The sequence below is a fragment of the Egretta garzetta genome, unplaced genomic scaffold (genome assembly GCF_000687185.1).
Source record: "Egretta garzetta isolate BGI_Z169 unplaced genomic scaffold, ASM68718v1 scaffold154, whole genome shotgun sequence".
In the NCBI taxonomy this organism is placed as follows: domain Eukaryota; kingdom Metazoa; phylum Chordata; class Aves; order Pelecaniformes; family Ardeidae; genus Egretta; species Egretta garzetta.
This window is the reverse complement of record NW_009259600.1, coordinates 863,619-875,523: the sequence shown is the minus strand read 5'-3', so window position 1 is coordinate 875,523 and position 11,905 is coordinate 863,619. Positions and strand designations below refer to the sequence as shown.

General features: G+C 40.5%; 2 protein-coding genes across 2 annotated transcripts in view; one reads left to right on the top strand and one right to left on the bottom strand.

The window, feature by feature from the left end:
• OTUD6B (OTU deubiquitinase 6B) overlaps positions 1-197 on the bottom strand; it is a 27,373-nt gene extending 27,176 nt beyond the window's left edge. Inside the window, exon 1 of the mRNA XM_009638330.2 lies at positions 192-197. Coding sequence (XP_009636625.2) covers positions 192-197 — 6 coding nt within the window. The remainder of the gene's footprint in view (positions 1-191) is intronic.
• The window catches only part of PIP4P2 (phosphatidylinositol-4,5-bisphosphate 4-phosphatase 2), a 26,249-nt gene continuing 14,539 nt past the window's right edge, over positions 196-11,905 (top strand). The window contains exons 1-6 of the mRNA XM_035893903.1: positions 196-212; positions 1,737-1,851; positions 4,255-4,401; positions 6,015-6,170; positions 7,531-7,637; positions 9,352-9,475. Coding sequence (XP_035749796.1) covers positions 196-212; positions 1,737-1,851; positions 4,255-4,401; positions 6,015-6,170; positions 7,531-7,637; positions 9,352-9,475 — 666 coding nt within the window. The remainder of the gene's footprint in view (positions 213-1,736; positions 1,852-4,254; positions 4,402-6,014; positions 6,171-7,530; positions 7,638-9,351; positions 9,476-11,905) is intronic.

Genomic DNA, 11,905 nt, shown 5'->3' with positions numbered 1-11,905 from the left:
CCCTGCCCCGGCGGCGGGGGACGAGCGGGGGAACAACAGGTAACGGCGCCGGGGGCCGGGTAGGCCGTGCCCCGCGCTCCGGCGCGAACTCTTCAGAGAGAAAGAAAAAAAAAAAAACCAACAAAAAACCCCTGAAGTAATTGTTTGCAGTGGCAGAACAAGCCCGAACCGGTCTGCTTGTTGTAACTCACTCGCATGTCGGAGCTTGCAAGGTAATTGTTGGACTTGGGCTCCCCCATTAATTAGGAGCAGGGTTAAGCAAAAGATCCCTGGCTGTGAACAGCCGACCTCGGCACGGTGAGGCAGCTGGTCGAGGCGCAAGGCAGAGGCGAAATAAAGTACGCAGATCGGGGCTGCATCTCCGGCGTTAGCCCAGAGATGCCAGCTGATCAGCTCCTCTTCTGGCAGTCAGATTTGAATAAGCAAGGGGCTCTCTGCAGTGTGGTAGTTGAAGTCCAAAACCACTAGGATGTCCTTGCAAACACATTTCAAGGCCATAGCTGGTTTTGGCTTTATTTTTGAAGGAAGTCAGATGCTGTGGTTACAAATCTGGAGTCGTGGCTTAATGATATGGTATTAACCTTATTAGGAAAATCATCTTGTTGATCAATACTGAATATTTAGTAAGTAGGTGAAAAATTATTACTTGGAACATATAAATCAGGAGGTTTACAAAACATACTAATAGATTTTTTTTATTTTTTTTTTCCCAGTTAAACATTTTAGAGCAGAAAGCGAGGAGGGGGAGAAAGCTGAAGGAATCAAGACTATACAAGATTAGTGTAGCTTTGCTGGCAGTAGCCTTCAAAATGTAAGATTACAGTCCTGATCTCACTGGCTCCGCTGGCCCTTTCATAAGGATTTTTATGTGATTGTATAGTTTTATTACATACGTAACTGGAATGCTACGAGTGATTATCTGTCTGTTTTGAATAATATTTAAGCCCATGGGAAGCTAGTCCTCTTTGCCTTGATATGAAAATGTATTTCAGTTAGTGCTGTAGCTGGTGTTGACTGTTTACTTTCATTTGAATTGCACAAACAAGTATTGGCCTGAAAAAACACAGAGGGTTTTGGGTTTTTTTTCCCCCACTCAAATTGTGTAGAATTGGCATCATCCCTTAAGTTTTGTAGTTTAAAAAATCCAAATATCCTTAGTTTAAGTTCGATGGTTTTATTCTTAGTAGTCCTTATTCTGTAGCTATTACTTTTGCATATGTTTCAATTTGTTTTTAAAAAGGTCTTTATAGATTTAAAAAGTAATGAAATGCATCGGATCAGTGACCCTTGCTTGAACCTGCTGTAAAACTCATGATCTAGAAACAAGCTGGACCCCAAATGATCATTTTGGTTGGTAGCTGTGCCCTGCTGTGCCTTCAGTCCGTGTCTGTAACTCCTGTTAACTAGTTTGGCGCCTGTGGTGGGGTATGAAGCTTGAGGTAAGTGGCTTGTTCCCAAAAGTGAGGAGGAACTGTAGAGCTTTCTTAAATGTCAACCATCTCTTCACAAGTTGAGGATCTCTTGTTTGATCAGTCCACGAGCAAGCATAACAGATGGCACTTCAAAATTGCTCTACAAAACTTACAAAAAGATACCTGCAGAACAACATTTTGCAGAGCTGTCGCGTGCACCAGGTAGCTCTAGTTCCCTTGCTCTGTCAGTTATCCTTAGTGAAAGGATCTATGCGAGCTAAACCGCCTTTTTAGCTAACAGGCAGTCTTTATCTCTCTCCCTAGTGGAAGTCTAAACAGAGAGAAGCAGCATTCTCATGGGGAGATGAGGTTTGCTTCCAAACCCCTTTCTGCAGAGCTTCCTTGCTTAACGTCACCTGACTGGTGTGGAGCTGGAGAGGTAGACTAAGGAGGAAGAAGCCCTTCATGCTCCAAACTACCACCTGAATGTACATTAATAGATTTATCCCCATACTTGTAATTACCTGCTGTGCCCAGCACGTCATCCCCAGCTTTAAATTAGAGAGGCCGTGGTTTGAAAGTACCTTCCTCTTCCCTTGTTAGGCTGCAGCTGAGACCCAGCTGACCCTTTTCAGTGGAAGCTGGTGGGTGGTCGAATCCTGGTAACGACTGGGTGTTCCTAATGATGGAAGCAAGCAAGAGAAATCTTTTCGATGTGGGCACAGGGCACTCACACAGACACAAAAGGGTGGGACCATGATCGTTGCTCCCTGTAGTAGGGTGGTTATTCAGTGCTTCCCTGCCCCCTTTTTTTTTAGTTTTGGTTTTTTGTTTTTTTTTTTTTCCAGGCTTTCTCAGTCCTTAACTGCCTGTCTCTGACATAGGTTGCCAACTCTTTTTCCCTCCTTCAGGCCCTCCTCCCAGGACATGATAAAGAATTTTTCCTTTTAAAAAAACAAATAAACAAAACAATCCCCCAAACAAACTCATTTCTGTTTGACCAGGGTAAGCTGCAACTGGTTCCCTGTGTTTTCTGCCCTTCCAGTACCAAGGGAGGAAAGTGCACAAGCACCACAAGGACTTTATAAGGTTGAATATGTGAGATATCTTCCACTGCATCTCTAGCCTATGGGGGCGAGGAGTGAATCGTAGGTTGGAGTCAGATGTATGGCATGGTAGGGCACTCTGCTAATCTTGCTGAACTAATTACTGTTGGATTTTATTTTTATTTTTTTAAAGAAAAACTGATAATATATCTGTATGTCAGCAGCAGGAAATTCAGTATTTCGTTAAACATGCCCTAAAACCTCTGGTATGTACGTGAAACGTGCCTACTGTCCAGTCACATCCAACGTGATGGACCTTTATGAACTTGGTACTGGTCTCTTCTCCCAAGTAACAGCGATAGGATGAGAGGAAACTGCCTCAAGTTGTGCCAGGGGAGGTTTAGATTAGATATTAGGAAAAATTTCTTCACTGAAAGGGTTATCAGGCACTGGAACGGGCTGCCCAGGGAGGGGGTCAAGTCACCATCCCTGGAGGGATTCAAAAGATGGGTAGATGAGGTGCTTAGGGACATGGTTTAGTAGTGGGCAGATAAGGTTGGACTCAGTGATCTTAAACATCTTTTCCAACCAAATGATTCTATGAGTCTATGGTTTTAGATGTTAGCCTGAAATTCAAGCTGTCAAAAAACCCCCAAATAAACAAACAATGTCATACCAAAGTAGATATGTTAATGTGCTTTCAAAGCTGCCAGTCTTTTTATTAAGGGATAATAAGCACAAACTCTGAGACAATGCCTTTATTTTCCTCTTCACCCCTCCTCCTCCTTCCCCCCCCCCCAATGCTTTTCTTCAAAATTAATTTTGGTGGCTTTTGCTGGTTTGATTTTCTTTTTGGAGCTCTTCCACATGCAGTTTTTGTTTAAGCATGAAGGTTGCAGTGCCAAGATACCTCCGGCTTTCTGCTCCATAGCAAATATTATTTGCTGCAGCACCACTCTGAAAAGCAGCCATATTCTATTGCTGAAATTTGCTGAGGCAGCAGGACAGGAACGGAGAGGCTGCTTACCTGGAAGCAGAGCAGCTCCAGTAGGAGGCTGGAGAAGCAGTGGGCAGTGTCTGTAGGTGCTCACACACCTCATTTAACCAATTTTCAAAATCCTAAGGGTTGTCACTTACAAGTAGGATATAGAATATTCTAAAGGTCTAGATGGGTATAGCTGCCAATTCTCGGAAGTATTACAGGATCGTGGCAGGCTGAAAGGCTGGGGTGTGTGTCTTTTTACTTCCTAGTACCCTTCAAGATAACTGTTTGCCTTTCCTTAGTACAGCAGCCCCGTGCCCAGCTGAGAGAGTTGAGAAGTCGCACTTTAAACACAGAGGACAAAGCAAAGAAGTTCTGTAACATGATTGTTGCTTTTCAGAAAAGCAGCCTCAGAGCTGGCATTGAACTGTAAGGCTGTCTTGACAGAGAGTCTGGTATTCGGTCTGTTGTAGCCAGAAAGTGTGTCAGCTGCTGCTGCAGGAGCAGTTAAGTAGCCTGCTGATGGCCAAAACCCCCTTGCAGCAGCCGTGACTTTGCCACTCGCGGTGAAGGCACTGCTGTTCCCATCATCCAAATCTCAGACCTGGTTTCTGCAGTGATTTAGGGGGCTTGAGATGGTTTCCAGTTGCCAAAGCGTGTGGAGGTTGGGGTTTTGTCTTGTGTGTGGTTTTGCTAATAGTTTGTAATATTTCCTCTCTTGCATGTGGCAGTCTTGTATTGAAAATAGGGTATCGCAGTACTGCAAAATACTGTTGTTCTTAATTTTCAACTGGATGTTACTGTCGTTCCTCAGAAACAGAAAAAATCAGAATGCTCTAAGTTGCCGACACTTCTTAAGGATGTTGGTTTCTGCGACTGGAATATCAAAACTGAAGGTGTGAAGTTTACTTGCTCGGGTAATGGAGCATCAGTTCCTGCGACTGGAATATCAAAACTGAAGGTGTGAAGCTTACTTGCTCGGGTAATGGAGCATTTATATGATTGCTTCAGAACTCTATCACTGCATATAAGTTAATTTTGGTTTGTGTCTGAGATAATTCAAGTATGTTGGAGGCAATTCAGAGACCCTCAAGGTGTCCCTCTTCCTTCCCCTGCCTCTGTGAGTTAAAATCAAGTATGGGTCTGGATCGTTTGTAGGCCAAGTAGCAAAGAGAGAGAGCATTGAACAGCACTGCTGCTTCAAAGGTTTGTAATGATTTTTGGATCTGAATGACAGGCAGGATTTCTTGTATCCCTCCAGCTTACAACATTCACTTTAAAACAGTGAAGGAGTGATGAGTGCTTTCTTATAAGCTTAACTTTAATAGTTGGGCGTGTCAGCTTTGATAGCAGCCTGTGCTTTCCCTCGCCACCCCCCAGCAGATGCTGCTCTGTTGAGTGTTGTTTGTAAACTGAAAGTAGGCTGATCTCTTGCTGCTTCTTGGAAGGTTTTATTGGCCGCTTGTATGTAATTATAAAATAATTTATTGAAGTCCAAGGCTGCAGAGTATTTCAAACTATTAGTATAAAAAAACTTAACTATGAGCTACTAACTGGGCTCATTCCTTATTTGCTTACCTGAAGAGCCCCGAACTTCTCGATGAAATAAAAGCTGGTGCTATTACATGCCAGGTAATTGTGGTAATAAGCTTGTGAGAGGTTGCTGTGTTGAATTGTTTTCATTCCATGGATTCTTAAACCAAGAAGGATGTTGAATGTTTCCTCCCTGGTTTTTCGTGGGTTTAGGGCTGGCAAAGCTGAAATCTGCTCTTCCACGGGGGCCTGAGGCCACTATATTCTCCCTTGTGTTAGCCTGTCCTAAGTGACTAAAGACCTCCTTGTGCACCCATGCTTTGACTCTTGCACAACAAAATATCTGGAACATTTAAAAGCAGAAGCTCTGAGGGTTCAGTTCATTTTTGATCTTCAAGATAGTATAAATTTGCTGTTGTTGCACTCAAAAAAGAAGCACTTCATGCCACTTCCCATCCAAGACCCGTTTCCTTAACAGGACTTTTCTGTATTTTAACAGTAGTATTTGTTGCTATATGATAAGCACTTGTCTATGTTTTAGTCTCTCCAGGTGTTTGTAAATGCTGATTATGGCTCTTCTGCCTACCTGTGCCTTATTTTATCTCCTGGTTTTTTTTTCTTCAGAAGCCAGTCTCTGGTGGCTACTAATTCATGGTGGGTTTGGGGTTGTTTTGGGTTTTTTTTTGTTTGTTTGGTGGTTTGGGTTTTGTTTTTTTTTTTCCCCTTTTCTAAAGACTGTAAAAAGTTGGTTTGAAAATAAAGTTGCCTAGGTGAGCCTTTTGTCTGATCCACTTTTCTGGGGTGATTTATGGTGTGTTTCTGTTGCTCCTGTGCTTTATGTACAACTATGGTTGATGTTCAGTTGAACAGAAATTGTGGGGAAGGGGAAAAAAACCTTAGGTTTGTCTTATGTTTATACTAATCATGAACTTTGGGGTTTTCTAATTATTTTTTTTTTTTGAGGCTGTGACTGTTGGAAACTCTCTTTGCTTATGGTGTTTTAGGATCCTGTTTGTTTTTTCAACTGAGATTTCCTGATCTCTTGCAGCAGAGCTTCCTCCTCCGTATACTGCCATTGCAAGCCCAGATGCCAGCAGTGTTCCTGTAATAAACTGCCGCGTGTGCCAGTCGCTAATCAATTTGGATGGCAAGCTACATCAACATGTTGTTAAGTGCACAGTTTGCAATGAAGCTACGGTAAAATGGACTTCTAGCATTTTCTTTTTGTGGGGGGAGGTTGAAATATGTCCTTGATAGATTCGTGTCCTCACCTACATAGGGCGAGTCCCTTCCTGCCAAGGGACCTGTCAGCGCAGCTGGTGGCTAGTGTAGCTGGCGTGCAAGCTCAAGAGTTGCTGGCACAAGGATGGCCATAAGCAGCTAGAAGGAATCTTTATGCTGTTGATGAGTCTGCGCAGGATGTTTCCTTCTGAGGCAGAGGACAAAAAACAAAGATGTTGTTTAAGTAATTACTCTTCTGGAAAGGAGGGTGAAACTGTTTTCTGTGGGATGAAGAAAATGAACAATGGAATTATTTTAAGAATGGAAGAAACAAAGTAACTAAGCACACATCCAGGGAGAGGTGTGGGTTTCCTCCTGCAATACTATTCAGTCAATTTCTTAGCTTGCTAACAAGCCACAACACAACAATTTTGAAATGCAGAAATTGTAGGTTCTGTTCCAGTGATCACAGACCTTTTTGTTCCTCCTCCCCTTTTCTTAACTCAAGTCTTCAACTTTTGGCTGCTGCCTCCTATTTTTTTTTTTTTTTTTTTCCTTCCTGCCAGTTTTAGTTTTGGGATCTGATACTGCAGCACTCCACAGCTATTGGGGGCATTTGCATGAAAAATACTGGATTGGGTTTATTTTATGAAAATAACTAAATTATGTCCAGAAAATAGGAAGCCTTAAATCTGTAGGAAAACTTTTTTTTTTCACTTAAAGAGGGTAGAGAACCTGCCATTAATACTTACTTCCCTGCCAATATATAATGTTTCAGGTCAAACAAAGTATCTTGCAGGTTTTGAGACTTGTGATTTACTGAATGAAAGGGCCCAGAAATTTGACTCCCAGGTTGGAGACAGATAATTTCAGTACAGTTTAAAATAAGATTACAGTTCAGCAATGTCTACATATTCTCTTAGTCACTGAGAGCCAGATTAAGGTCCTTTCACTGTTGAATAAAGCCATTGGACCAGGCAAGGAGGCTTTCTTGATGTTTGACTGTTTCTTAAAAAAATATACCACTACTTAAGCTCACATTTAAAAAAGAATAAAGTCTTGAATTCTTCATTGCGAAAGTACCTTTTTCCCATTAGTTTGCAGAATTTGTCTTTGTTCTAGTGAGGATATTTGCGCTTTCTCTGAGCAGAGAGAGAGAACTTCTTATTTTGTCTTGACTCTTAAGTTTCCTCTGTAAGAGGAACTATATTTCTCTGTTAGCAAGAACTTGTCACTGAAGGGGTTCTGCTTTTGTGATATTGTTATTAGGAAAAAAGTGAATTGCTATGACTTCTGATGTTCTCTGGTGGTTTTTTTTTTTGTTGTTGTTGTCTAGCCAATCAAAAACCCTCCTTCAGGGAAGAAGTATGTTAGATGTCAATGTAATTGTCTCCTTATCTGTAAGGATACATCTCGGAAAATAGGCTGTCCAAGACCAAACTGGTAAGAATGAAAAACTGTAAGTGCCTTGAGACAGTTTTCTTTAAAGCAACGGTGCTTTGTTTTGAGTATTTAAGAGGTTCAAGCCTGGGCCTCTGCACATGGACATTTAAAGAGCATTACTGAATTACTGCAGAGACAGGTTGTGGTACTGTCAACTTTGATTTTTTTTTTTTTTTTTTTTTTTTTTTTTTCTTTAAGATTAGAGAAGAAAAAAAAATCTTTTTATTTAGTGGTAGTCTTGTTTTCTTTAAGATTAGAGAAGAAAAAAAAATCTTTAGTGGTAGTCTTGAATGTGTTTCCCATTTTAGCTACTTCATAAGGAACAAGTGGTATAAAGAACAACAGAGAAGAAAATCACTTCTTGTTTCTGGGACTTAACTTTCTTAATTTCTTGCAAACTTAATTATTGTAAACACACAGGTTGCTCATTTTGCCTGGTTCAGAGTGGGGACTTTGGAATGAAATGGGAGAGGGAGCAATAGGCTGGCTTCAGTCCTGTCCTCCCTTTGGCATGCTGAGCCTTCAATCTCCTCTCAGCTCTCGACTTCAACTTACACATTTGTTATAACAGTAACATGCATGATTGCCATAGTGAGTGTTCTTACCATTGGGCTTACGGTGTTAAAGATCCCACTGAGGTAGGAGTAATTTGATCATAAGTGTTGCAGCTCTAACAGGAGAAACTGAGATGAAGGCTAGGTCTGCAGATACTTGAATGGAGGCTCTACCACACCAAGTCACCAGTCTGGCTATTCTGGTTTTGAAACAGTTTGAAACTTGGGGGGGGGGGGGGGATTTTTTTTTTTTTTTTTTTTTACTAATGTACTGTTGGGGGAAACTTAATTTTATTAAAATAATCTCAAAAGCATCTATCTCAGCAGTTTCCCTAAGATAGCCAATGTATTTGTCTTACAAGGAGATGAGCAAAATTGGGGTACTTTGAAGGAGAGACTTGGGTGTATGCCCTAAATGGAAGGCTCCAGATTGAAGGGAAGCCATCCAGAATACGACTGTGGTTGCATATGGAGAGAGATGCAGTGGAAGTTAAATAATGCTGCTTTTTTTTCCCTTCACTTTTTTCATGCTAGCAAGTCTGATCCTCATTCTGTTTTGAGTTGGTTGACAAATTGTATAATTAAACTGGAAACACATTGAATATAAAAGTAGATACTTACAAACTGTTTTTTAAAGTAAATTGAATTGCATTTAGTCAACCTGGGGTAGTTTTCTTTTTTAGTTCAATTTGAATGGAGTTTTTACTGTACAAGTGCGGATATGCTGCTTATATTGACATGGTTGTCAGTAGTGTGGGAAGGAGGATTGTCTGATATGGGAAGGAGATCTAGGTTATGGAAGAGTCCTTGCTCTTTCTACGTGTTTCACATGGGCATGTACATTCCAATTCATGGGCTTGCTCAGCCTGGGTATTAAGATTTCATTTTCCTGAGGAGTGTTTCTGCCATATGATGGCAAGTCTTTGATCTCTACAGGGTTCTGGCTTGCATGGCTGATCTTATAGTGAAAGGGAATGTTTTCAAAACTGAAAAGGAAAACACTTTGGAGAGAGACCAAAACTGGGTGCATCATCTGTTTAAAAAGCAGATTATAGTTTAAAAGTGTAAAATATTTGGTAGTAACTGAGCTAATTGCTTAAATGCATCATCCTTCTTGTTTGCTAGCTGAATTACATGTACATCTAATGTTCTTAACGCAGTAGACGCATCATTACTCTTGGTCCAGTAATGCTGATCCCAGAAGAGCAGCCAGCTCAGCCTGCCTTGCCAGTTCAACCAGATGGAACTAGAGTGGTATGTGGGCACTGTGGAAATACGTTCCTTGTAAGTAAAGCACCAGATTCTCTTTCTCACCTCACCGTGCTATCACTCAGCTATTTGTTGTAAGCACTTTCAAGAGCATATTGCCTCACTCTGTGGCATCATTGAGGAGCTAAAGCTGCTTCTGTGTTCGTATTGCTATGGTATAGTCTGTATTTGGTTACCTTTACATAAATTTCAAGAAAACTTCTAGTAGTCTTTCTGTGCATACATGGATAAAGCCCAAAGTCAGTCTTGCTGCTCAGAGATTCAAGAGTAGGTGATGACACAAAAGGACGTTATGTTTCTAGGTTCTGTTTGGACTCGTGATGATGGTCGTGTTCTCCAGTGATTGAGGTAGTATAGGTTCTGTCATTGCTGTATGGACCCCTGAAAGCTGTTCATTGCAGTGCTTACCATTAGCGTATTTGTCAGTTGTTACAGAGCTGGAGATTTTGGTTTGTATGTGACGCTGAAAGTTTCTCCTGGTTTTGTAGCGGAAGGGTGCAAAAAACACTCTTGCTGTTAAACCATTTTTGGAGACTTTTTCATGAATAAGGGGCTGCCATATTTGACTTTTGATTTAGGAAGAGTCTTTGCAATACACAAGATAGCTTTAGCTTCATCATCTAGCAGTGCTAGAATGTTTGTCAGGTTTGCGAGTTATGGAAAATGGCCAAGGTAAGTGGTACAGCTGAAGGACCTCCATAGTCACCAGAGTGGTGTTATGTTCCTGAAACAAAGGATTGTAAGATACGTAAAGGCCAGAGAATACTCAAATGCATTTTGTGAAAGGAAAAAGGAAGCTTAGGGAGTTGCACTTCATGTTGGCTTGTATCAGCAGGATGAGAAGGGTTTGCTTGTGATGGGCTCTATAATAGAATAGGCTTGTTCCTTCAAATCTTTACTTCAGGTTTATGGATCAGTGAGGTGCACAGTAGTCGTTTAACTACTGTAGTGGATGATGAATGCAGGGAGTAGGAGATGGCTCTTTTTTTTTTTTTTTTTCCTTAAAGGGGAGCTAGGGATTTGATTATGAACTTACAAGTAATGTAGTATCTGAGAAACCATTAGATGCTTGAGAAATATTCTATCTACTAATTCTGCCTATACATTAAAAAAAAAAATTTCTATTATAAGCCTTGTTGAAGAACAGTAGTCTGTAACTGGACATAGCTGGAGTTGGTTTTCTGTTTGCTTTTTTTTTAAATGCAAGTCTGTATGTGACCTTAACTAGTAAGAACATTGTATGCGATATAGAATAATGTTACTAACAGAAAACTACTGGATATACGGAAGAAAAAGGCCATCTCAAGCACGTATTCTAAACCAGGAATCTTTTATTAAAGGTTACCTTTTCTTTAAGCTTTTTTTAAGTATAGTAGCATGTTACAAACTGTTAAGTACCTGCATGAACACTGTAGTTTGATAGTCATATTTTTGAGTTTGTAATGCAATTATGTTTTTTAGCCCAGCTCTAAAACTGCACAGGCAAAAGCAGTGCTGTAGAAGAGTTACAGTAGTAAGTTTTAATGTTGTCTTTTAACACAAAAGACCATCTCTACTATGTGCTTAATTTTTCTTTTATTAGGGAGAGTCAGTGTTATGAAGTAAAATTCTCATTGCTAAATGATTGGCCTATCTTCTGGGACTTTCATAAGCATGGGAGTTTCACTTATCTTTATCCACTGTTTACTGTCTAGAAGTACAGTCCAAACTAATTCTGTAGTTTACACTATGAACTTCTTTAGGTGAACATAAGGAAAAGAATGCCCAAACCTGTAAAGGCTGTTTTTGCCCATAACTATGAGATTATGCCTTAAAAGAATAAGTTTTCTAATTTGGAATTTGTCCATGTGATTTCAGATCTGATGGCTGCTCTAGGGAACTCCATCATTTTAAACTTCATAGTCCTGTCTGCAATAAGACCAATTTACCGTTTCACACTGCCCTCTTTATCACTTTCTGCAGCTTTCTCACCACTCTTTTGCTCATACTTTTTTCTGTTGCTAAGTCTGAGATTATGCAAATAAATTTTTAGTTAAGAAAAATGAGAAAATTGCTTGGGTTTGATGTTGCTAAGTCTGAGATTATGCAAATAAATTTTACTTAAGAAAAATGAGAAAATTGCTTGGGTTTGAGTGAGCAGAGAAGTGAAAAATCGAAGTGCTTTAGTCAGCCTGGAAACTCAGCTTCTGTGAGGGTATTTCTGCCCTTTGATATCTCCACATTGTTAAGCAAACCTGAAATGCTAGATGCAACTCAGAAAGGTATCTCCTTTACTTTACTTGGCAGTTAAAAAATAAATAAAATAGACAAGCAAAGCCAGAATCCCTGGGGTGGAAAAGTCAAATTGTCAGTTGCTTGTTCTGTGTTCTTTTAAGAGTTGCAACTTGTTCACTACCTTTCCAAGAATTTTTTTTTTTTTACACCCCCTCCTCCCCCCCTCCCCCC